General features: G+C 44.5%; 1 protein-coding gene across 1 annotated transcript in view; it reads left to right on the top strand.

Moving 5' to 3' along the window:
• LOC136616190 (cytochrome P450 2K6-like) overlaps positions 1-25,489 on the top strand; it is a 35,063-nt gene extending 9,574 nt beyond the window's left edge. The window contains exons 4-10 of the mRNA XM_066594206.1: positions 310-459; positions 1,278-1,438; positions 2,354-2,527; positions 6,228-6,369; positions 7,833-8,017; positions 22,702-22,843; positions 25,308-25,489. Coding sequence (XP_066450303.1) covers positions 310-459; positions 1,278-1,438; positions 2,354-2,527; positions 6,228-6,369; positions 7,833-8,017; positions 22,702-22,843; positions 25,308-25,489 — 1,136 coding nt within the window. The remainder of the gene's footprint in view (positions 1-309; positions 460-1,277; positions 1,439-2,353; positions 2,528-6,227; positions 6,370-7,832; positions 8,018-22,701; positions 22,844-25,307) is intronic.
• Positions 25,490-26,403: the final 914 nt, after the last annotated feature.

Genomic DNA, 26,403 nt, shown 5'->3' with positions numbered 1-26,403 from the left:
CCGAGAAACGCTACCCCCCACCCCTGCCTCCTTTAACAGTAACAAATAGTCAAAGTGAATGACTACTGTGTACACTGAGCAGCACGTTGTTCATCAGTTTTCTGCATGCCGATACTATATGACTGAGCGATTCTCATTCAGTCTCTGCATGTGTTTACACAGGGCAATTATCGTTTACATTCCTGATGGAATCCGAACTATTCTGAATAATGATTGTCCCGTAAAAAAATGGCCATAAGTCTCTAAAAACTCCTAAAGAGAATTTGTCTTCAGTGCACTTTAAAAATAGTAGTATTTTTAATATTTCAGGAATTGTTACTTCACACGGTGAAAATTGGAAGGTTATGAGAAGATTTACAATAACCACATTACGGGATTTCGGCATGGGAAAAAGTACCATAGAAGAGAAAATCACAGATGAATGTGCCCACTTAGCTAAACATATTGCATCATTTAAAGGTACAGTATGCAGATTCTAATACTTTTAAAAACTGAATTCCATGACAATAGATGCTTAAAATGACTGTCAAGGATCAAAAAACCATGGCTGCGGGTGCCAATGGGTTGCATGGCATAGGTCAGCCAATTCAAATCAATGGAATTTAGCCACAGCACTAGATACAACTCATGCTCAAGTGTAGTGCTGTTTTGTTTTTCTAGTCCGTGACAAGCCCTTAAGGATGCAGCCTACAAATGTAGCAAAGTTAAACTTGAGTGTCGTAACTTGCAAGCTATCCTACTTTACAACAACCCTCCAGTCCTGGAGAAATAAAGATGGCCAAACCGCTCCTCTAACTACCTGATGCACACTGTGCATAAGTATAGGTTGGTAGTCTAAGACACTACATGCTGCTCGGACTGATTAATTAAAGCAGGTGTAGTGTCTTAGACTAATGATGAACCGTGTGCATCAGGTAGTTAGAGAAGCTGGTGAGGCCATCTTTGTTTCTGGATCGGAGGGCTGCTTAAAGTCATTGAAAATCTATTGCTTTCTTAACCCAAAAAAATCAGTTGAAATGAGAAATAAACTGTGGCACAGAACTTTTTCTTAAAGTGTTAAAGTCTCAAGTTAAACTTTACTACATCACAGAGGGTATTTTCTGAGTTTTTCCAACTCTCCATTCCCAAAAGCCATTATTTTTGCTCTTCTATACACATATAAGGCCTTCTTTTTTGTAGGTCAATTTGTATTTTTTTTTTAATGTAATATCCTATAACACATACAATATACTATATAACTATTATTAATGTTTCTGTATTCATTACTGTCTCTTTAGGGAAGCCATTTGAGAGCACTATGATCTTGAATGCTGCTGTGGCAAATATAATTGTGTCAATTTTACTTGGGCATCGAATGGAGTATGATGATCCACAATTTAGAAGACTGCTAGACCTGACAAATGAGAATATTAGACTTTTGGGGAGTCCAATGGTTTCGGTAAGATCATTGATGTCATATTCTGTATATTTCTTTACAATAATGATGGTTACAGTTGACAGGACCAATTTTTAAGGTTCAATATTTGCAATGATTCAGAGTGATTTACTGCATATTTCAGAGAATCAATGAAAAGATTTCCATAATGATGTTGTGTACTGCATTTTATAACACCTCTAGGTTAATATCCAAATGTAAGCATCATTTTTGTTTTGTTTTTTAAGTCCAAGATTCTGCATCAGTGAATTTTTAAAATATCTTTATAGTGATCAAATCTCAATGTGTGTTCTTATGCAAGACTGCAAAAGGAAAAGAAAATGCTGAATTGCTTCTTTCTGGTCATTTCACCTCACAAGAAAATAGAATAATGAATGATCACAAATTCACAATGTTGTATTTACCCCAAATTGGTATCAATAAAACTAAGGTTTGCCCCTAAAAAAACAATCCCACATAAACCCCCATTGACAAGAAAATAAATGTTATGGGTATCAGAACATGATGGGGGCACAAATCAATTTCTTAAAAGGTTGTCATGTAAAAGCAGTAAAATATTGAAAAAACTATATAAATTTGATATTACTGTGACTGAGCAAACCTGCAGAATAAAGCTAATAGGTCGTTTATATCGTAAGGTGAACATATTAAAAACAAAAACAAAAAAATTAACCGCCCCCCCCCCCAAAAAAAAAAAAAAAAATTTGCAGAACTTTCTTCCCATTCCACCTGATAAAAAAAAGTTTTTAAATTTTTCAATACATTATACTGTGTGTTAAATGGCACCACTGTAGAATACAAAATCGGTTAAAGAGTTACAGATGTATATTATCTCTTATGAAGAGCAAGTTGGTGTTCTTACCTGGAAGGGAAGAAATAGTTCTTACTTACTGCTATTTACTTCTGATTATTCCACAGCTCTATAACATGTTCCCGTTCCTCGAGTATTTCCTCGTTAGTCACAAAACAATTCTGAAAAATGTGGGAGAATTTTATGATTTTATTAGCAGAATGTTTGCAGAACATCTGAGGAACTTGGATGAAAATGACCAAAGAAGTTTCATTGATGCATTTCTCATAAGACAGAAAGAGGTACAGTAAGTGTTTCCATGCTCTGAATTTTATATGATGGTCGATCTTAGATGTATGTTTTCCACACAAGTGTAGGTCATATGTCGTAGCTGGCAAAAATGTTATAGTGAGATCTCCATTATGACTGTTAATAATGGAGATTACCACTCAAGCACACAAATATACGGCAGAGGTGCCCACTTAAGAATAATATGTCTCTTCCCTTGTAGTACATAGTCCATCTCTTCAGGTGCAGAGCCTCTCTATAGTCAAGTTGGGAGCCATGGGCCAAGGAGTTCAGAAGCTATTTCTGACAAACCCCCATCTCTTTTTAACAAGGTCTTTCAGGTGGAGCATAATCAGGCCACTCCACAGCAGAAAACTCTCCTCTATTGACCACTATCCTACATTATGGCCCTCTAGAACCCATGACTACTGCTTTAATCCTCCTGGACTTTGGCTCACCAAACACTATTGCAGAGAGAGAGACTCCCCATACTCCTGCGTGCTTCTCATCAGGTTGTCCATCATGAATCTAGTGTGGTCTGTCATCATTCTTCTCCTACACATGGGCACTTGCTCGCCATCCTCTTGCTCTGTTGTGACTGTTAATCCCAACAGTTCAGTTGCTACCTGGACTGTTGGAATTAATTTGACATGGACCAACTGTATACTGGCTGTTCTTGGCCCTGTTGATTACCCACAGCAGAAGGCAGAGTGTTTGCCATGCGGCATTCACCTCTCCAAGTCCACAAAATAGCACGATCCCAGTGCTTATATGTGACTCTACCCCAAGTGACCATCAGTCTCTAACAGCATCCTTCTGTGTTGGTGGTACCTAATTTGTGTAACAACCCAGTCATCCAAGGGGGTGGGTCTTAATTGCGTATGTATTTATTTTCATTGGACTATACAATTTCTGTTTGTTCTGTTTGTGCTCTTTAAAAGTCTGCAGTATGACGTCCTAAGCTGCACAGGCTTTGGATATGAGCATACTTTCTTATTCTTACTCCCACAGATTGTAATTTTGCCAAAAATCCTTGGGAGGCCTTATTGCATTAGTGCTTTGCCATCTTGCCACCATTTCGTTTGTTTTCTTAGCTCTGAAGAATCTATGGCAGCCTTCTGGCATACACTTATGCTGGACTTCTCTGAAGGTGCATGTCGTGGTACATCATTAATGAGAAGCTAGAGGGTTACTTTTAAAAACTTTTATTACCTTTTTTTTAAAATAATTAGTAAAACTTTTAAATCGACAATCGGCAAGAGAATGCATGTTACACTTCATCTTCCTTGGTTCGAAGATTGACCAGGCTGGAGAATCTATGCCAGAGATAAAACGAAGGATAGCATTGTGGTAAAGCGCAATGCTAAACTTGGACAAAATCTGCAAAAGTTGGGATATCAGTATAGCAACTAAAAGCAGGATAGTGCAAACCACCGGTTTCCCCAAAGCCATGTATCGATGTGAAAGCTGGACTGCGAAAAAAGCTGACGGAAGAAGGATTGATGCGCTTGAGCTGTGGTGCTGGTGAAAGCTGCTGCGTATACCCTGGACAGCGAGAGTAACAAGCAGAGAAGTCCTGATTCGTATAAGACCTGATATATCACTGAAGGGCAAGATGGCCAGACTCAGACTCACATATTTTGGCCATGTAATGCAAGCAGAGTCGTTAGAAAAATCTATAATACTTGGACAGATCAGTGGCAAAAGAAGACCCGTCCGCCAAAGAACACGATGGCTGATACTGTCAGAGCTGAGCATGGATATCACACAACTGAAAGAAGCAGTGAAAAAATGAAAAACATGGAGGGGGCTCAAGAAAACAACAAAACCTTTTAAAAATTATTTTTACATTTTTTTTAGTCTCCAGAGGAGACAAGAACTTGTGATGGTTTGATGACTCCTACAGTATGATGGAACTCCATAGCATTACATTATACCATGATCTTACAGGCAATCTATCAAGCCCTGGGGCATTTCAGAAGGCTCCCGGCTGCCAAGGCAACCCACTATCTTATCGTGGGGGGCACTGTAAAATCCCCGAACATCAGTCGGGGCATTTAAATGCTGCTGTCAGATGAATGATGCGACTTATCAGAGATGTTACAGGTGGGTGTGAGCTGTAACAAACAGATAGCACCCACGTTGTACTGTGAAAGCAGATCTTTTGGGAACCTGATCGTGATTTGCCAAGAATTTGTGGCAAAATCCACAGTAGGAAACATCTGCACATCTTTACCCTTATAGAGTGTCTCTTCATTGTAACTTGTAGAGGGGTGTCTCGAGTAAAGGTCCTCCCTCTGTGATGTCCGTATGCTCTAGGACAGTAATGGCAAACCTTTTAGAGACCGAGTGCCCAAACCACAGTCCAAAGCCCACTTATTCATAGCAAAGGGGTGGGGCTTATCATAATGTATGAATTTACCTCCATCATTATAAAAAAAGGACAGGGCCACTTCAAAATAGACAGGGAGAAACACGGTGTGGTGTTTCCTTAGCTGGAGAACTGGAGTACCATTGGTGCAGATTTTGACTGGAAATCAGCCATGTATCGGCAGCTAGTTTCATACTATGTTGCGCTCCCCCTCACTTACTCTAGCTGCTGGTTCCCAGCGGCCTGTAGTGGCCTCACCTGACCAGCAGTGCTGCACCTGACCAGCTTGCTGGGAACCTGGAAGCCAGGGAGCACTGATTGCAGGAAGCCTTCGGAGAAGGTGAGGGGGAGTGCCAAATAGTATGAAATCAGTTGGAATATGCGGTTGATTTACAGTCAAAATCTGCACCAATGGTGTGGATTTTGACAGTTTTTTTGGATGTGAAAATGCTGCAGATTTTGTAACAGGAATTTCCGAGGCGGACATTCCGCAGCATTAGCGCCATGTGGCCTCAATAGTAGTAGTGTCCCCTAAATCGGCCCAAGTATTAATAGTGTCCCCCACAGTGGCTCCAGTAGTAAAACTGTCCCTTATATCGGCCCCGGTAATAGTAGTGACCCACGCAGTGGTCTCCGCCAGAGTCGTAACTTGAGGCTTCTGGGCCCCAATGCAAAACCTGTAACCGGGCCCCCAGCTATAATGCTTTATTCATAGTACTGGGCTCCCTATATGGAGAAGAGAGGCCTTATGGGCTCCCTAAGGCTCCTGGGCCCGGGTGCAACCGCATTCCCTGCATCCTCTAGTTGCGCCAGTGGTTTCCAGAGCAAAAGTGACCCCCAGTGGCCTTTGTAGTAATATTATTATTACAAGGGCTTATATAGGAGACACTATTAATAATAGTGTCCCCTATATTGGTCCCAGTATTATTAACCCCACAGTAGCCCCGGTAGTAATACCCCCCCAACCCACACACTTACATCCTTGTAGTCTAAGCACCGCTCCTCCTCTTTTCGGCACTGCTATGGGTGCACATATTGCTCAACATGTGTGCACCCAGAATGCCTCCTCCTTCTCTCGTCCTGCGAAACCAAGGAGGAAGGGTCAGGGGAGGAGGATTCACAGTGCACAGACTGACATCAGAGTGTGGATCTGGGATCAGCGCCACTGAATGATTACCAGCTATGGAGCCACAGCATCCTGGCCGATTATCATTGTCGTGGTGAGCAACCGTCGACGCATGTGCCAACAGAGAGGGCTCTGTGTGCCATAGGATCACCACCATAGCTCTAGGACATCATAATTCTGATTCCGCATTACTTTGTATATTGATTTATTTTTTTAGGAAGCAGGAAGCCCCCACGCATATTTCCACGATGGGAATCTAACAAGACTTGTAAGAAACTTATTTACTGGGGGAACGGAGACAACGGCTACCACACTGCGCTGGGGGCTTCTACTGATGATGAAATATCCGAAATTTCAAGGTACTGGTAGGAATAAGTTTTTCATGTGGCTTAAATCCCGACCAGATCACTCGTATTACTGTGTGTGCCTGAGAACATCCTAATATTTGGTGATTGAAAATTTAAAGGTGGTTTTCAGGCTATTTTCTTTGTGACCCAGCCTCAGAATGCATCATCAATAGATAATCACATACTGAACAATCAGCCAATGAATGCATGTTGGCTCCTTTGTCAGCTGATAATTGGGCAAAAGGCCCGATTGTTGGGGGAACGTTTGTGCCCAATAGTAATGCTGTGGAAAAAGACATAAACATATGTATGAAGTTAATGTATAGGACCGCAACTAACAGGACCCCTGCTTCTGTATCACCATGGCAACAGTCTTTTCTCTCTTTTAACTCCTTAAGGACATGGCAATGATTTTTTTTTTAATTTTCATCTCCACTTTTCAAAAGCCATAATTTTTTTTATTTTTCCGTTGCCAGGGGAGACGAAGGGATTCCCTGGCTGCTGGAGATTTCCTTATTTTCCCTTGCAGGTCAACCCCGGTATCACACTACTGGGGAATCCCTTATTCTCCCTGCAATGTGCTACAGGGGATTTCTTTCCTCTCGCTTGCAGGGAAACCTCTCTCTTGCTGCAGTGTTGATATCCCTCTAGCCCTGCTGAGATGAAGGGAGTCCCCAGCGATGAAGAGTGTTCTCCAAGAACTCCATTCATCCCACTCTGTCTCTTCCAGCTGCGGGGAGATCCCACCATCCCCACAGAGATAAAGGGAACCCCCTCTCATCCTCGCAGGGACTAACAGGAGTGTACAGTGGGACATTTAAAATGTGCTTCTATGTTTAGTGGCATGGCAGCACTCCTCCCTCATTTTTTATTCAGCTCCTATAGGAGTCTATGAAAACTCTTGCAGTTTGCGCACCAAAGATAGGTCAGGTCCTATCTTTTCACACAGCACGGAATTTCAGTTGCGGGATTTCAGTTGCTCGTGTCCTGTTTTTTCAGGTATGAGTTTTTTGAGTGGCTAAAATTCGTACATCTGAATGTTTCCATAGGAAACCATTAATTCTAATAGTCACAATTTTTTTGTACATGTAAGTTAGCTGCGCAAATTCCCCCATGTAAAAGAGCCCTTAAAAAGATTTTTTACTTTTTTTACGTTTTTTACTATTTTTGCAGGAAGCAGACAGCTCCATTCCCACTGCAGTGGCCAGGCTTGGTATTACAGGAAAAGTTCCCATTCACTTCAATGGTAATTTTCCCTGTAATGCCAAGTCTGTACACCGCCACTACAGAGAGTAATCAGCTCCATGCTCGAGCGCATTAATCCAGCGAACAGACAATTGGGCGCCTCGGGTGGTAGACCCCTGCTGACCTTCTATGGATGGCCTATCTTGCAGATAGGCCATCAACAGTTTACAAATGGACAACCCATTTAAGAACATTGTAATTTACTGCTGAACTGTTGTTATCTTACTTAGAAAAGGTTCAGGAGGAGATTTCATCAGTCATCGGATCCGCACAGCCCATGTACAGTCATCGAGGACAAATGCCTTTTACCAATGCCGTAGTACATGAGATCCAGAGATTTGCTGACATTGTTCCTTTGAATTTGGGTCATGAAACAGCCAAAGATGTGACCTTCAGAGGATATTTTATTCCAAAAGTAAGTATCATGTATTACCTGTCCAGGTATTGACCAACAATGTTATTACATCACCGTTACCTGCCTCAACCAACATTGCTTATAATCCTATATACTATAAGTACATTTTGTACAGAGTATGTATGATTGTAGTATATATAGTCCATGCATATGTACAGCATTTTCCTATGTGTGCTATGAATAAGTATACTATACATGATTGCATGCAAAGGTATATCCATATGACATGTTAGCCCTGATTTTGGTGTATTTGTGGAGAAAGCTCCCAGCGTATACATCAAATGTATGCATATGACTACATTTACCCAACTGAGGCAAAAAAGTATCCGCCAGTAAACCAATGTAGCAAATTTTAACTTCATATTTCATGTGTTGTGATAACTTGACTATAATGTACAAAAAAAGTAAAGTCCCCTGGTGCACGCACCGAATCATAAATAACTCCTAGGGTGATGTCACATCGCAACGTTTTCTTGGCAGACTAGTTTAGCCAGGGGGGGGGGGGGGGTTGCCATTGCCTTTCCAGTCATCTTTACCCCCAACAAGCTAGGTGCTCATTGTACCAACCTCGAAAGGATTGAAGACTGAGTTAACCTTGAGCCGGGTACCTGAACCATTCAGGGATTGAACCCGCAACCTTCAGGTCATGAGCGAGAGCTTAGGGCTGCATTATGCTGCCTTAACACTCTGTGCTATACAAAACTTATGGACTGCAATGCTGTAAATCAAGTTATCATGGTGTGCCAGTCATGTTAACATTTGCTATATTTGCACCTTGCTTTGTGGTCTGAAATAGTGTATTAAGCTACACTATTTCATACTAATATATATATATATATATATATATATATATATATATATATATATATATTTATATATATATATATATATATATATATATATATATATATATATATATACATACACTACCGTTCAAAAGTTTGGGATCACCCAAACAATTTTGTGTTTTCCATGAAAAGTCACACTTATTCACCACCATGCATTGTGAAATGAATAGAAAATAGAGCCCAGACATTGACAAGGTTAGAAATAATGATTTGTATTTGAAATAACATTGTTTTTACATCAAACTTTGCTTTCGTCAAAGAATCCTCCTTTTGCAGCAATTACAGCATTGCACACCTTTGACATTCTACCTGTTAATTTGTTGAGGTAAGCTTGAGAAATTGCACCCCACGCTTCTAGAAGCATCTCCCACAAGTTGGATTGGTTGGATGGGCACTTCTGGCGTACCATACAGTCAAGCTGCTCCCACAACAGCTCAATGGGGTTCAGATCTGGTGACTGCGCTGGCCACTCCATTACCGATAGAATACCAGCTGCCTGCTTCTGCTGTAAATAGTTCTTGCACAATTTGGAGGTGTGTTTAGGGTCATTGTCCTGTTGTAGGATGAAATTGGTTCCAATCAAGCGCTGTCCACTGGGTATGGCATGGCGTTGCAAAATGGAGTGATAGCCTTCCTTATTCAGAATCCCTTTTACCCTGTACAAATCTCCCACCTTACCAGCACCAAAGCAACCCCAGACCATCACATTACCTCCACCATGCTTAACAGATGGTGTCAGGCATTCTTCCAGCATCTTTTCATTTGTTCTGCGTCTCACAAACGTTCTTCTTTGTGATCCAAACACCTCAAACTTGGATTCATCCGTCCACAACACTTTTTTCCAGTCTTCCTCTGTCCAATGTCTGTGTTCTTTTGCCCATCTTAATCTTTTTCTTTTATTGGCCAGTCTCAGATATGGCTTTTTCTTTGCCACTCTGCCCTGAAGCCCAAAATCCCGCAGCCGCCTCTTCACTGTAGATGTTGACACTGGTGTTTTGCGGGTACTATTTAATGAAGATGCCAGTTGGGTACCTGTGAGGCGTCTGTTTCTCAAACTAGAGACTCTAATGTGCTTATCTTCTTGCTTAGCTGTGCAACGCGGCCTCCCACTTCTTTTTCTACTCTGGTTAGAGCCTGTTTGTGCTGTCCTCTGAAGGGAGTAGTACACACCGTTGTAGGAAATCTTCAATTTCTTAGCAATTTCTCGCATGGAATAGCCTTCATTTCTAAGAACAAGAATAGACTGTCGAGTTTCAGATGAAAGTTCTCTTTTTCTGGCCATTTTGAGCGTTTAATTGACCCCACAAATGTGATGCTCCAGAAACTCAATCTGCTCACAGGAAGGTCAGTTTTGTAGTTTCTGTAACGAGCTAGACTGTTTTCAGATGTGTGAACATGATTGCACAAGGGTTTTCTAATCATCAATTAGCCTTCTGAGCCAATGAGCAAACACATTGTACCATTAGAACACTGGAGTGATAGTTGCTGGAAATAGGCCTCTATACACCTTTGTAGATATTGCACAAAAAACCAGACATTTGCAGCTAGAATAGTCATTTACCACATTAGCAATGTATAGAGTGCATTTGTTTAAAGTTAGGACTAGTTTAAAGTTATCTTCATTGAAAGGACAGTGCTTTTCCTTCAAAAATAAGGACATTTCAATGTGACCCCAAACTTTTGAACGGTAGTATATATATATATATATATATATATGTGTGTGTGTGTGTTTCCCCGCAAATAAGACCCTGTTCTATATTCATTTTTGGCCCCAAAAGAGGTACTAGGTCTTATTCAAGAAGGAGGTCCTTCCTGCTGCTCTCCACAACTCCGATGTGCATCCCACAGTCCTCGGTTGCTCAATAAACATCACTTCCCGAGTAAGAGATTCATAAATCCGGCCTCCAGAAAGCGATGGCTGTGATTGGTTCTTCAACCGCTCCTCAGCCAATCAATGCAGCTGGATGAACCATTGCAATGGTTGTAATTGGATTATCCAGGGCTGCATTGGTTGGCTGAGCAGTGGTGGAAGCGGTTGACTTCCTGGAGGTGGGATTTATGAATAACCAGGAAGTGATGTTGTATAAGTGTCTGAGGACTGCGGGAACCGCGCCAAACCTCTGGAGTGCACCAGCAGGTACCTGGGCTAAGCCTGCTAGGTAATGTATACATATATATTTTTAGTAGTGCAACTAGAGCTTACTTTTGGCATAGGGCTTATATTTCAAGCCTCTCTGAATACTGAGCTAGGGCTTATTTATGTGGAACCCGGGTAGTAAAGGAACATGCACTGTTTACATTTTTATTTTATTAGTTATGTACCCCAGCATTCCAACAGGTACAGATGTACTTCATTATGTCCACCAACATGCTATGCTATTAATTTAGCCTTCAAGGAACTCTGCACTATGTGCTTAATGTGGTGCTTTTCATTGAACATTAATGAGTGGTGCACTTTGTAAATAGAACATGCTATGTCAGTGGGGTTGTGCACCATGTAGGCATGTTTAGGATTGTTACAACTTATCGCCAACACAGACTTTAAACATCATGTGAACAGAACCTAATATGTACAAAATGTGTAATGTGTATATGTGTGTATTGTACTGTATTTAATATGTCACAGCTTGAGGCCGGACCGCTAACTTATCCGTCCTGACGGGTGCGGTTCGGATACTGCTCCTTCTCATGGCAGAAGCCCAGTTCTGGTGCCTGCTCATGCTTTAACACTGGCTTGAAGAGTGCGCCTGCACTCCTGGCTGTCCTTATGATGGTCTAACACACACCAAACATTACTGTCCCCTGTCATCTCTGGCTATATCTGGCATCTTCTTCCTATGGAGGATGCTTGAGTATTGAGGTCCTTTTGGTCTGCCCAAGGTGCAACTACAAGTATGTTCTGATTTTCCCGTTTTCTACATTTTGCTATTCCTGACTCTGTTCCTGTATCTACTCTAGACCCAAGTTTGATATACTGACCACTCTTCTGCTTGCTGCCTGCCCTGACTCCTGGCCCAGCTGTGCATACTGATTCTTGTTCCTCGTACTGAAATTTGCTGCCTGCCCCAACCAAATATAAGATTCCCATACTCCTTTGAAGAAGGCTGTATTGGTGTCTTCTGTCAATGAAGGTGTTGTGCCAGATGTCATTTGGTTCATCACTGTACCTTTTGATATGCAAACTGGAGTTCTTCTTAATGAAAAACAATTAATTCTATGTTCTGTCAAGGTCTATTAATTCTGTTATACTAGGTCTTCCCTGACTTTGCCTCCACTTATTAGTTGTGGACTGGGATTCAGAACAAGTGTCCCAATGGTGTTCCTGTTGTCAGTTGCATGACCTTCACCTGGTGACTCTAGTACGTAACACTCCTGGGCCAAAGAACTAGCAAGTCTCCCTTCTCCATACATTGCCTTCGCAGATATGTTCAGTAAGGGGAAATCCAAAATACTATCTCCCTTATGGCTTTTGACTAAACCATTGATATGATTATTGAATCTACACCACCTTGGGGGTTCATATACCCACTCCCTCTGCTCAAAATGGATTCAATGTCCACCTATATTAAAACCTTGAATGTGGATTTGTCACAAAGTCCTCTTCTCCTGCTGCCCCTAGATCTTCTGTACTCCTCACTGATCCCCTATATAGATGATATTCTGGTTTTCTCTAACAACTGCTCTTCCTAAGCAGGAATGTTAGAGAAGTATTACAATGACCACATGCCAATGGACTATATACTAAGTTGGATAAGTGCTTTCTTAAGAAATCCTTCCTTCCATTCTTGGGTCATTTCTGTTACCAGCTTAAGTTTGATTCCTGAAAAGTTATCTGCAGTCTTAGACTTGCTGAACACAAAAAGTGTGAAAGTGTCAAAGACCAAAAGTGTGACTGCAATGAATTTGAGGCTTGGCCAATTGCATTTTTACTTGAGCAGTGCACATAACCACACTGACTCAACATGACTAAATTCTGATCACAGTAGGTGGAGAGGGCCTCCCAAGATAAGAAGACAGCATTTTCCTGTGCAATGGTATTCCATTGACCAAATATATCTAAGCCCTTTCATCTTGAGATTAGAGTAGTTCTAATGCAAAGATCTTCTAAAGGGAAAAATATCACTTTTGTTTTTTCTCTAAGCTGCTTTCTTTGGCAGGAAATAATTATTTGGATCAGGATTGGAGCTATTAGCCATGAAACTGGCCATTAAAAATGGCGATATTGGCTAGAGGGGTCTGCTTTTCCTATACACATTTATACCGGGCAAAAGAATCTCACCTATCTTCAAACAGATCAACGCCTCAACCCACGACAAGCCCATTGGTCCTTATTCTTCACCAGATTTAATTTCCACCTACATTTCCAGCCTACCAAAAGAAGTACAAAGTTGATGTATTGTGAAGTTATTTTAATGTCACTGATGCCCACCAAGAACCACAATTTCTTATAAAACTTGACAAGCTTGTAGCTTCTAACACTATTCACCTGTGAGACATCCACCTGGCAGCATACTTGTTTCCTCTAAACAGAGACCTAGAATTCTATCTTGGGGGCATTCTATCAAGCTTGCCAGTAGAGATGAGCGAACACCAAAATGTTCGGGTGTTCGTTATTCGAAACGAACTTCCCGCGATGTTCGAGGGTTCGTTTCGAATAACGAACCCCATTGAAGTCAATGGACGACCAGAGCATTTTTGTATTTCGCCGATGCTCGCTAAGGTTTTCATGTGTGAAAATCTGGGCAATTCAAGAAAGTGATGGGAATGACACAGAAACGGATAGGGCAGGCGAGGGGCTACATGTTGGGCTGCATCTCAAGTTCACAGGTCCCACTATTAAGCCACAATACCGGCAAGAGTGGGCCCCCCCCCCCCTCCCAACAACTTTTACTTCTGAAAAGCCCTCATTAGCATGGCATACCTTAGCTAAGCACCACACTAGCTACAACAAAGCACAATCACCGCCTGCATGACACTCCGCTGCCACTTCTCCTGGGTTACATGCTGCCCAACCGCCCCCCCCTCCCCCCCACAGCGCACACCAAAGTGTCCCTGCGCAGCCTTCAGCTGCCCTCATGCCACGCCACACTCATGTCTATTTAGAAGTGCGTCTGCCATGAGGAGGAACAGCAGGCACACACTGCAGAGGGTTGGCACGGCTAGGCAGCGACCCTCTTTAAAAGGGGCGGGGCGATAGCCCACAATGCTGTACAGAAGCAATGAGAAATAGAATCCTGTGCCACCGTCATCAGGAGCTGCACACGTGGGCATAGCAATGGGGAACCTATGTGCCACACACTATTCATTCTGTCAAGGTGTCTGCATGCCCCAGTCAGACTGGTAATATGCACCTTAACAGTAACCGTGTTGGTGGTAATGTGGTGGTGACTGCGGACCTAGTAGCACGGTTGTATTTTGTTGGTTTTCGGAATGCGGCCAGGATTAAGTGGGCCGTGGCGGGGGGATGGTGTGGGGGCTCTCTTGTTGTGTCGGTAAAGGTGAAATTCTTGGACTGCCACCAGACGAACCAATGCAAAGGCATTTGCCAAAAATGTTTTCCCTGTTGGAGGAGGAGGGGGATGTTTTTGAGGCACTACGTGTCCTCTCCACGTGTCCGTGGTTATATGCACCTTAACAGTAACCGCGTTGGTGGGAAATGGCCTCGCCGCCATCATGTCTTTGGGAAGCCTCTGTTTCCACACCCCAGAGACATACCATTAGCAGCGGTATAGGCAGAGCCCAGAATTCGTAACATTTCAGCCGTAGCATTAGGACAGGCCCCACTAACATATCAGTAGCAGCATTATAGGAGGAGCGCAGTCTTCGTTCCATGTCAGCAATAGTAGCACTCAAGACAGGCCCCAGTAACAATTCCGAAGCAGCAGTATAGAGGGAGCGCAGTCTTCGTTCCATGTCAGCAATAGTAGCACTCAAGACAGGCCCCAGTAACAATTCCGAAGCAGCAGTATAGCGGGAGCGCAGTCTTCGTTCCATGTCAGCAATAGTAGCACTCAAGACAGGCCCCAGTAACAATTCTGAAGCAGCAGTATAGTGGGAGCGCAGTCTTAGTTCCATTTCAGTAGCCTTAGTATAGCCAAGGCCCAAGTTACATTTATGTAGCTAAAGTGTAGGCCAACCCCACACACCTTTCTGTACCATGAGTGCAGGCGAAGAACATACAAATTGCTATGATTACACTGTAGGTGAGGGCCCCAAAAAAATTGGTGTACCAACAGTACTAATGTACCTCAGTAAAAATTGGCCATGCCCAACCAAGATGGCAGGTGAATCGCTTTGGTTAATGTGGCTTAAGTGGTAACTAGGCCTGGAGGCAGCCCAGTGTAACGAAAAATTGTTTCAAGTTAAAGTTCCAACGCTTTTAAGAGCATTGAAACTTATAAAAATTGTTCAGAAAAATTATTTGAGTGAGCCTTGTGGCCCTAAGAAAAATTGCCCGTTCAGCGTGATTACGTGAGGTTTCAGGAGGAGGAGCAGGAGGAGGAGGAGGAATATTAGACACAGATTGATGAAGCAGAAATGTCCCCGTTTTGGATGGTGAGAGAGAACGTGGCTTCCATCCGCGGGTGCAGCCTACGTATTGCTTACGTATCGCTGCTGTCCGCTGGTGGAGAACAGAAGTCTGGGGAAATCCAGCCTTTGTTCATCTTGATGAGTGTTAGCCTGTCGGCACTGTCGGTTGACAAGCGGCTACGCTTATCTGTGATGATTCCCCCAGCCGCACTAAACACCCTCTCCGACAAGACGCTAGCCGCAGGACAAGCAAGCACCTCCAGGGCATACAGCGCTAGTTCAGGCCACGTGTCCAGCTTCGACACCCAGTAGTTGTAGGGGGCAGAGGCGTCACCGAGGATGGTCGTGCGATCGGCTACGTACTCCCTCACCATCCTTTTACAGTGCTCCCGCCGACTCAGCCTTGACTGGGGAGCGGTGACACAGTCTTGGTGGGGAGCCATAAAGCTGGCCAGGCCCTTAAAGACTGTTGCACTGCCTGGGATGTACATGCTGCTCGATCTCCGCACCTCCCCTGCTACCTGGCCCTCGGTACTGCACCTTCTGCCACTAGCGCTGTCGGCTGGGAATTTTACCATCAGCTTGTCCGCAAGGGTCCTGTGGTATAGCAACAATCTCGAACCCCTTTCCTCTTCGGGAATCAGAGTGGGCAGGTTCTCCTTATAGCGTGGGTCGAACAGTGTGTACACCCAGTAATCCGTTGTGGCCAGAATGCGTGCAATGCGAGGGTCACGAGAAAGGCATCCTAACATGAAGTCAGCCATGTGTGCCAGGGTACCAGTACGCAACACATGGCTGTCTTCACTAGGAAGATCACTTTCAGGATCCTCCTCCTCCTCCTCCTCAGGCCATACACGCTGAAAGGATGACAGGCAATCAGCCGGTGTACCGTCAGCAGCGGGCCAAGCTGTCTCTTCCCCCTCCTCCTCATCCTCCCCTGCTCCTCCTCCTCCTCCTGTACGCGCTGAGAAATAGACAGGAGGGTGCCCTGACTATCCAGCGGCATACTGTCTTCCCCCGCCCCCGTTTCCGAGCGCAAAGCAGCTGCCTTTATGGTTTGCAGGGAATTTCTCAAGATGCATAGCAGAGGAATGGTGACGCTAATGATTGTAGCATCGCCGCTCACCACCTGGGTAGACTCCTCAAAATTACCAAGGACATGGCAGATGTCTGCCAACCAGGCCCACTCTTCTGAAAGGAATTGAGGAGGCTGACTCCCACTGCGCCGCCCATGTTGGAGTTGGTATTCGACTATAGCTCTACGTTGTTCATAGAGCCTGGCCAACATGTGGAGCGTAGAGTTCCACCGTGTGGGCACGTCGCACAGCAGTCGGTGCACTGGCAGCTTAAAGTGATGTTGCAGGGTGCGCAGGGTGGCAGCGTCCGTGTGGGACTTGCGGAAATGTGCGCAGAGCCGGCGCGCCTTTACGAGCAGGTCTGACAAGCGTGGGTAGCTTTTCAGAAAGCGCTGAACCACCAAATTAAAGACGTGGGCCAGGCATGGCACGTGCGTGAGGCTGCCGAGCTGCAGAGCCGCCACCAGGTTACGGCCGTTGTCACACACGACCATGCCCGGTTGGAGGCTCAGCGGCGCAAGCCAGCAGTCAGTCTGCTCTGTCAGACCCTGCAGCAGTTCGTGGGCCGTGTGCCTCTTATCGCCTAAGCTGAGTAGTTTCAGCACGGCCTGCTGACGCTTGCCCACCGCTGTGCTGCCACACCGCCCGACACCGACTGCTGGCGACATGCTGCTGCTAACACATCTTGATTGTGAGATAGAGGAGGAGGAGGAGGGTGCTTTAGTGGAGGAAGCATACACCTCCGCAGATACCACCACCGAGCTGGGGCCCGCAATTCTGGGGGTGGGTAGGACGTGAGCGGTCCCAGGCTCTGACTCTGTCCCAGCCTCCACTAAATTCACCCAATGTGCCGTCAGGGAGATGTAGTGGCCCTGCCCGCCTGTGCTTGTCCCCGTGTCCGTTGTTAAGTGGACCGTGGCAGTAACCGCGTTGGTGAGGGCGCGTACAATGTTGCGGGAGACGTGGTCGTGCAGGGCTGGGACGGCACATCGGGAAAAGTAGTGGTGACTGGGAACTGAGTAGCGCAGGGCCGCCGCCTCCATGATACTTTTGAAGGACTCCATTTCCACAACCCTATACGGCAGCATCTCAAGGCTGATGAATTTTGCTATGCGGACGGTTAACGTTTGAGCGTGCGGGTGCGTGGCGGCGTACTTGCGCTTGCGCTCCAACAGTTGCGCAAGCGACGGCTGGACGGTGCGCTGAACTACACTGCTGGATGGGGCCGAGGACAGCGGAGATGAGGGTGTGGGTGCAGGCCATGAGGCGGTAGTGCCTGTGTCCTGAGAGGGGGGTTGCATCTCAGTGGCAGGTTGGGGCACAGGGGGAGAGGCAGGGGTGCAAACCGGAGGCGCTGAACGGCCTTCGTCCCACCTTGTGGGGTGCTTGGCCATCATATGTCTGCGCATGGTGGTGGTGGTGAGGCTGTTGGTGTTGGCTCCCCGGCTGAGCTTTGCGCGACAAAGGTTGCACACCACTGTTCGTCGGTCGTCAGGCGTCTCTGTGAAAAACTGCCAGACCTTAGAGCACCTCGGCCTCTGCAGGGTGGCATGGCGCGAGGGGGCGCTTTGGGAAACAGTTGGTGGATTATTCGGTCTGGCCCTGCCTCTACCCCTGGCCACCGCACTGCCTCTTCCAACCTGCCCTGCTGATGCCCTTGACTCCCCCTCTGAAGACCTGTCCTCCTGAGTAAGCGTTGCACACCAGGTGGGGTCAGTCACCTCATCGTCCTGCTGCTCTTCCTCCGAATCCTCTGTGCGCTGCTCCCTCGGACTTACTGCCCTTACTACTACCTCACTGCAAGACAACTGTGTCTGATCGTCATCGTCCTCCTCACCCACAGAAAGTTGTTGAGACAGTTGGCGGAAGTCCCCAGCCTCTTCCCCCGGACCCCGGGAACTTTCGAATGGTTGGGCATCAGTGACGATAAACTCCTCTGGTGGGAGAGGAACCACTCCTGCCCAATCTAAGCAGGGGCCCGAGAACAGTTCCTGGGAGTGTTCCCGCTCCTGAGCAGGTGTCATTGTAGTGGAGTGAGGAGGCTGGGAGGAAGGAGGAGCAGCAGACAGAGGATTCAGATTTGCAGCAGTGGACATCGCAGAACTGCGTGTTGACGATAGGTTGCTCGAAGCACTTTCTGCCATCCAGGACAGGACCTGCCCACACTGCTCATTTTCTAATAACCGTCTCCCGCGTGGACCCATTAATTGGGCGATGAATGTGGGGACGCCAGAAACGTGCCTCTCTCCTAATCGCGCAGCAGTCGGCTGCGACACACCTGGATCAGGAGCTCGGCCTGTGCCCACACCCTGACTTGGCCCTCCGCATCCTCGGCCGCGTCCACGTCCTCTAGGCCTACCCCTACCCCTCAGCATGCTGTATTACCAGTGATTTGATTTCACAGGCAGGAAATAAATTGGCGCAAGACTGCAGCCAAATATAATTTTTTTCCCTTTTTTGAAAACGAAAGGCCCCACTGCCTCTAGTGAATGAATAATCTAAGTTTAATAACTGTGCGTGTCCCTGCTAATGTGGCACAGAACGTGAGGGTAGCAGAGTTATTAACTCTGGCAGAGCAGGTATTTTTTTCCCAATTAAGGAAAGCAAATGGCGAAGCCAGGAGTAAAACATAGCTGGGTGCGTCTGATTTTTAAACGTTGCACACGCAGCCGACACGTGTCCACCGCCCTTAGGACGGACAGAGGCAGGACAAATAGAATTATTTTCAGTTTTTTTCCACCAAAAGGCAGCACTGCGTATATTCAATGAACATGAGAAGTTTAATAACTGTGCTGTGTCCCTGCTAATGTGTCACAGAACGTGAGGGTAGCAGAGTTATTAACTCTGGCAGAGCAGGTATTTTTTTTCCCAATTAAGGAAAGCAAATGGCGAAGCCAGGAGTAAAACGTAGCTGGGTGCGTCTGATTTTTAAACGTTGCACACGCAGCCGACACGTGTCCACCGGCGTTAGGACGGACAGAGGCAGGACAAATAGAATTATTTTCAGTTTTTTTCCACCAAAAGGCAGCACTGCGTATATTCAATGAATAATAACTGTGTTGTGGCCCTGCCTACACAATTCTTTCCCTGCAGTATCAATGGAGGGTGCAATGCTCTGCAGAGGCGATTTTGAGAAGAAAAAAAAAATGCAGCACAGCTAACAGCAGCCTGGACAGTACTGCACACGGATAAATATGGCCCTAGAAAGGACCGTTGAGGTTCTTGAAGGCTACACTCACTCCTAACACTCTCCCTACCTATGCAGCACTTCTGTCCCTAATGCCGGGTGCAACACTCTGCAGAGGCGATTTTGAGAAAAAAAAATAATTGCCACTGCTAACAGCAGCCAACACACAGCTATCAGTGGCCCTAATAAGGACCTTTGGGGGTCTTGAAGCCTACACTAACTACCAATTCTTTCCCTACAGCAGCTCCGGTACAAACAGCACTGTCCCTCATCTAACTCACACGGCATCTGAGGTGAGCCGCGGGAGGGGCCGACTTTTATATTAGGCGAACACCTGATCACCCCAGCCACTCACAGCAGGGGGGTGGTATAGGGCTGGAACAACACAGGGGGAAGTTGTAATGCCTTCCCTGTCTTTCAATTGGCCAGAAAAGCGTGCTAACGTCTCAGGGAAGGAAGTGAAAGTAACCTGAACACCGCATGGTGTTCGTTACGAATAACGAACATCCCGAACACCCTAATATCCGCACGGATATCAAGTTCGGACGAACACGTTCGCTCATCTCTACTTGCCAGTCATCCTGGGCTATGTAGCACTACAGAACTCATTTAATGCCAATACTTGTGGTCTACTTAAACTGAAGACATCAAGGATTTTGTGTCTTTTTATCAAGTATGTGTGGTGACTCTCTTTTCTATTTCTTCTATTTTTTTCAAGTATTAAGATTCGCTTTTAATGCAATACAATTACTTTAGGTCCTTGCTAATTCTCTTCTATTCTTTCAAGTAACAAGAGCCTATTTTAGTGCATCACACTTACTTTAGTTTGTTTTCTCATCTCTCTGTAGATACCACCGAACTTAGGTAATCACACTTTCTTCTCCTTCCCACCACACTGTCTCTCAGCTCCTGCTTTTTTTTGCTAGTACCCCATCTTCCTTCTCTGATCTCCTCTGGTCTTTTCTCTTGTCAGTTCCCTTTCTTTCCACTCTCTGACTCCGTCTCACCCTCCTTCTGTCTGCAATGTGCCCTCCCACAGACCCCTTAAACTACTCTCCACCAATCTTTGCTTAGAAATGTTCCTCCAGTCCCAGACTGTCTCTCATCTGGCTGTCTGACTCATGTCCTCTAAATTAGGCTGTGCTTATCCAGACATAGTGTGGTAGACCAACATAACATTAAAGATATAGATACAGATTATTTCACATATTGACCACCTTTAGAGTCCACAGCACATTTATGCAGTATACAACTTCTGTACACTACATATGGGCCCGTAATAAACCTTTAGGGCAACAACCATCTCCCTATCTGTTCTGGAATACCCATGGCTTTAGATAGCCATGGATTTTTATTACAGATCTCTCTCACTCTTTTGAATACTCAATGATCCGGATAGTAGTTGACAGATTTTCGAAGATAGTTCATTTTGAACTTCTCACAGGTTTACCCTCTACTACTTACCTGGTACAATTATTCATCAAACACCACTTCAAATATAACTGTTCACCTCTGCACATTGCATCTGATTAGGGCTTTCAATTTACCATACAACTCTGAAGAGCTCTATCTGGTCTACTGTAGCGAGCCAGAATGGGAGCAGCTAGTGTCATGGTGGCCATGACCCATACCCCACACCTGGTTGCACTACAGTAAAGTAAGGGAGACTTGATGTTATGTGTTGGTCTCTGCTCCTGGGGCAGATGCTAGAGTGTAGCGTGGTGCAGCTCTCCCCATGGGAAGAAGCTCCAGGAATCAGGGAGAGGTTGACAGCAAAACTTACTTTTATTGAAGTTTCAGCAAACTTCAAGCAAACAAGGTGACTGTCCATACAGATACTTTCCGCACATCTGGGCTCAGAGTTGATGGCTGAAGATACTGCTGTTCCTACACACAAATTTCTATACTGCTTGTCCAGATTTCTCCTTTGGGCTATGGGAATAATACTTCAGCATTGTATCTGCCACCTAACTCCTTCTTCAGACTCAGGGAGATGCTGTATATAACAGGGACTTAACCAGTTGTTGCACTTCATACTGCACCTAGTTTGCACTTTTTTCTGCAGCTTCTGGAACTGAACAGGGATATTTCAAACTTTTACGTCCTTCCAGCTGTATAGAGATGATTGGTTGAGAGGCTGGACGAGTACATTAAGTAATACTGCAGATCAGCTATTCTATCCACCAGTCTGCTCTCTCAGATCCTCCAATCATCAACTCCACTTTAAACATCTATTCAGCCCATTTAATAGGAAAAAGACCACAGAATTATAACAGTAATAAACAGATCAATTTCATTACTTTCCCAGAACTGTAGTAGCACTTAGTAGCGACAAGTCTAGGTCACTAGACTACTAGAAATAAAACTAGAGTTTCTCCTACTTATCCCCTACAAACAAATGCTCAAGTGGAGTGAACTAATCAAATTCTGAAGACCTTGCTTAGACATTTTTTCCTTCTCAACAAAACTATTGGTTAACACTCCTACCCTGGGCTCAGTTCTGTCTAAATAACCACATTAATGAATCTATTGGACCTTCTCCATTTTACATTGTGTACTGTCAGCACTTGCTATTTCTCCCTCAGCATCTTCAGGAAACACCACTCACTATGAAATCTTAATGTCGGACAAGGACCGACATTGGATTGGAAATTTTCAAAAAATTGCTAAGAAAATCATGACGGATTATTTTTGTGTTTCTGTTGAGTGATTCCAGGAAATCCACAATGCGCTTTCCCCAGCCAAAATAATTAAGAGCTGGGAAGTGTGTGGGTGGCAGGGAAATTGGACTGGAAAGGGTTAAGACAAGCATTTGAAATGTTAGTTATAATAAATCCCCCCTTATGTGCAGTGTATTATTTTAATGCTCCCCATTGCCAAATTGCAATAGTAGTATGGTTGGGCATAACAAGAGGCTGACAATAAACTTGTACTTCAAAACACTGTAACACAAAAGCAAGAGAACATAAAATGTCTTGTGTGATGTAAAACCAGAGGGCTCAGTGAAATATGTGACTTAATAACTTATATTTTTGACCCCAGGGCACCTATATCATCCCATTATTGAGCTCAGCATTGAGAGACGAGACACAGTTTGAGAAACCTGAAGAGTTTTATCCAAATCATTTTCTTGATTCCAAGGGAAATTTCATAAAGAAAGACGCCTTCATGCCCTTCTCTGCGGGTAAGAATATCAGAAACATGATATATGGCAGAACAATTACAATATCTAAGACCTTAGCAGCCACCAAGGTGTTAGCGATATAAAAGTGAGCACGTTGGAGCATAATTCAAGCCTTTTTACCCTCAAGGTTGGAAGGGCTCCAGTTGTGAAGTAGAAGATATTTATAAGGGTACCATAAGCGATCATACTGTATAACTTCTCCGAACATAACAGGATTCTCTACACCGATCATACAAATCCTATACTAAATGGAGAAAACTGCCTCCACATATTATGTGTAAGAATTAGTAAAAAACTTTAGTGTAAACTTTATTTGGGAGGGGTATTATTTCTCCTTATAAAAATCACCAAATAGGCAGAAGTAGACAAGTAGATGTTACTACAATGCTACTTAGGGAAATTTGGTATGCAAAAAGGAAATGGTACAGTGCTTCTACAGCCCCCCTATTGGGAGGTAGCGTCTCTTAAGTCAATGTCCAACCTTCAAATAGACTTTGCATAATGACTAAGCATATAACTATGCTACGTTCCATCAGGAAAGGCCTTGTACCATCTCGCATTTTGTATTCAAACTTTATTGAAAATCACTATTTACTCCTACAGCTTCATTAGGATGCCATGCTGTTAATCTAAAAATCCCATGTTTAACATCTTTATGCACATTTTATTATCTTCCATCACAATCTTCCAATAACTGTGTTATGCTGTGATTTTAGTGATGTTTATACTGTTTTAATACATTGTATGTGGATCTAATATTCAACACTTTGTGTAGCTTTTATACCCATCCATCTGCCTAATTTAAGTGACATATTTTACCATATGCCCTGTGAGGCTTTGGATTATGGTTTTGAGGACTATTGAATGATTTCACTATTTATCTAGTTATTCTTTGCCTACTCATTGATCAGTAATGCTTAATGTTTATGTCAGAAAGCTGTAAAGAACATCTATAAAAATCTGCTAGACCAACACCCGAGTGTCCAAATATGGCATAAAATAGTTTCTTTCAAGGAAGTGGACCCTACCACAAAGGGTATCCCATGTACCGTTGCCTTTGAAGAGTTAAAGCAGAGGCATAACTTGATACTTCTGGGCCCCAATGCAAAATCTGTAACAGGGCCTTAACTATAATGCTTTATTCATAGTGTTGGGGTCCCTATATGGAGAAGAAAAGCTTTATGGGCCCCTTAAGGCTTGTGGGCCCCACTGCAACCACATCCTTTGCATCCTCTATTCTTACGCCCCTGAGATGTGGACAATTCATACTTTTTAGAAAGATCCCTTGAGAAGAAGCAGATCACAAAGTTTCCCTTTTCTGTGATTCTCAGCAAACAGCTGTAATCTGTAAGGAAGCCTGGCAGTAAGTGTTCAATTTCCCTGCAGCACCTCCACAGGTGACATTAAGCATTACATAGTTTTCATTCATATCAATCGGATGTCTGTATAATGAATGACAGTTCACGTCCTCCAGAGAAAGGGAGACAGTCTTTGTATGAATTCTCCACTCTGGCTGAGATTGCTTTCACACAAGAATGATTATCACTCATGAATGGAGTAGGAGGGGCCGGGAATTGTTTTGGCCCACCCGCCTCTATTCACAGTAATCAGATAGTTTTTCATTAGTGAACGACTTCCTGTTTACATGGGCTTGCAGAAACTGCATGACAAAAGAGAAGCAAACAATGTGTCATTCTATTGGGGCCCTAAAGGGGTTGTCCCGCGCTAAAACGGGTTTTTTTTTTTTCAACAGCCCCCCCGTTCGGCGCGAGACAAACCCGATGCAGGGACTTAAAAAAACAAAACCGCACAGCGCTTACCTGAATCCCCGCGCTCCGGTGACTTCTTACTTACCTGGTGAAGATGGCCGCCGGGATCTTCTCCCTCGGTGGACCGCAGGGCTTCTGTGCGGTCCATTGCCGATTCCAGCATCCTGATTGGCTGGAATCGGCACGTGACGGGGCGGAGCTACACGGAGCCGCTCTCCGGCACGAGCGGCCCCATTGAGAAAAGAAGAAGACCGGACTGCGCAAGCACGTCTAATCCGGCGATTAGACGCTGAAAATTAGACGGCACCATGGAGACGAGGACGCTAGCAACGGAACAGGTAAGTGAATAATTTCTAATAACTTCTGTATGGCTCATAATTAATGCACAATGTACATTACAAAGTGCATTAATATGGCCATACAGAAGTGTATAGACCCACTTGCTTTCGAGGGACAACCCCTTTAATTAACACTAAATGATAATCGTTCAGATTCTCCCTAGATTGTGGCCCACGTAAAAGGCCCTTGACAGTTGAAGGGCTTAAGTAGAGCACTGCCTCTATCAAGTCTCCATTTTCTAATTGTGTACTATATACTGTATATAAAATGGGTTTTTATTCTGGGCAACCCCTTTAAGTATGTATTACGTGATGCTCATGTCAATGATACAGCAAATGCTTATTTTTCCATTTCAGGTCGTAGATCCTGTGCTGGAGAGACACTTGCAAGAATGGAGCTCTTCATCTTTTTTACAACTCTTCTGCAGAAATTCACCTTCTCCTTCCCTTCAGAGGTCATGGACGTGGACCTGTCACCTCTTGTTGCAATAACAAACACACCAAAGCCGCACATGATTTGCGCTGTGCCTCGCTGTTAAACTGAATCTGCAGTGTGTTGTATTAACTAGAGTTTCTGAAATACATGGCACAGAAAAAAAAAATCTATTTCACTATATGACATATTTCCAATATCAGTATACAATATTTAGAATTATCAGTTACTCTATTTTTTTCTTCATTGTAAACTTTTTTCTTAAAGGGGTTGTCCCGAGGCAGCAAGTGGGTCTATACACTTCTGTATGGCCATAATAATGCACTTTGTAATGTACATTGTGCATTAATTATGAGCCATACAGAAGTTATAAAAAGTTTTATACTTACCTGCTCCGTTGCTGGCGTCCTCGTCTCCATGGTGCCGACTAATTTTCGCCCTCCGATGGCCAAATTAGCCGCGCTTGCGCAGTCCGGGTCTTCTTCTTTTCTGAATGGGGCTCCGTGTAGCTCCGTGTAGCTCCGCCCCGTCACGTGCCGATTCCAGCCAATCAGGAGGCTGGAATCGGCAATGGACCGCACAGAAGCCCTGCGGTCCATGAAGACAGAGGATCCCGGCGGCCATCTTCAGCAGGTGAGTATGAAGACGCCGGACCGCCGGGATTCAGGTAAGCGCTGTGCGGGTGGTTTTTTTAACCCCTGCATCGGGGTTGTCTCGCGCCGAACGGGGGGGGGGTTTAAAAAAAAAAAAAACCCGTTTCGGCGCGGGACAACCCCTTTAATGCAAATTCTACTATTACACGAGTATTCCAAGTATATATTACTTATATAATATGCACTATTCCTTATATACTCAACTGTACACTAATACTATTTGATCTGAGGGACCATAGCTCCAGGCGGGAATGAATATGACAGAAGGGTTAGGTCTACAGTGGCTTCCTATAGAGAAGTGTAGCACACATTGACATAGTAGAGGGCACCAGGGTCATGGTCAAGACAACAGGAGAAATAGTTAAGT

The sequence above is a fragment of the Eleutherodactylus coqui genome, chromosome 1 (assembly GCF_035609145.1).
Source record: "Eleutherodactylus coqui strain aEleCoq1 chromosome 1, aEleCoq1.hap1, whole genome shotgun sequence".
Lineage (NCBI taxonomy): Eukaryota > Metazoa > Chordata > Amphibia > Anura > Eleutherodactylidae > Eleutherodactylus > Eleutherodactylus coqui.
The sequence above is the reverse complement of the archived record's forward strand: the minus strand, read 5'-3'. Positions and strand labels throughout refer to the sequence as shown.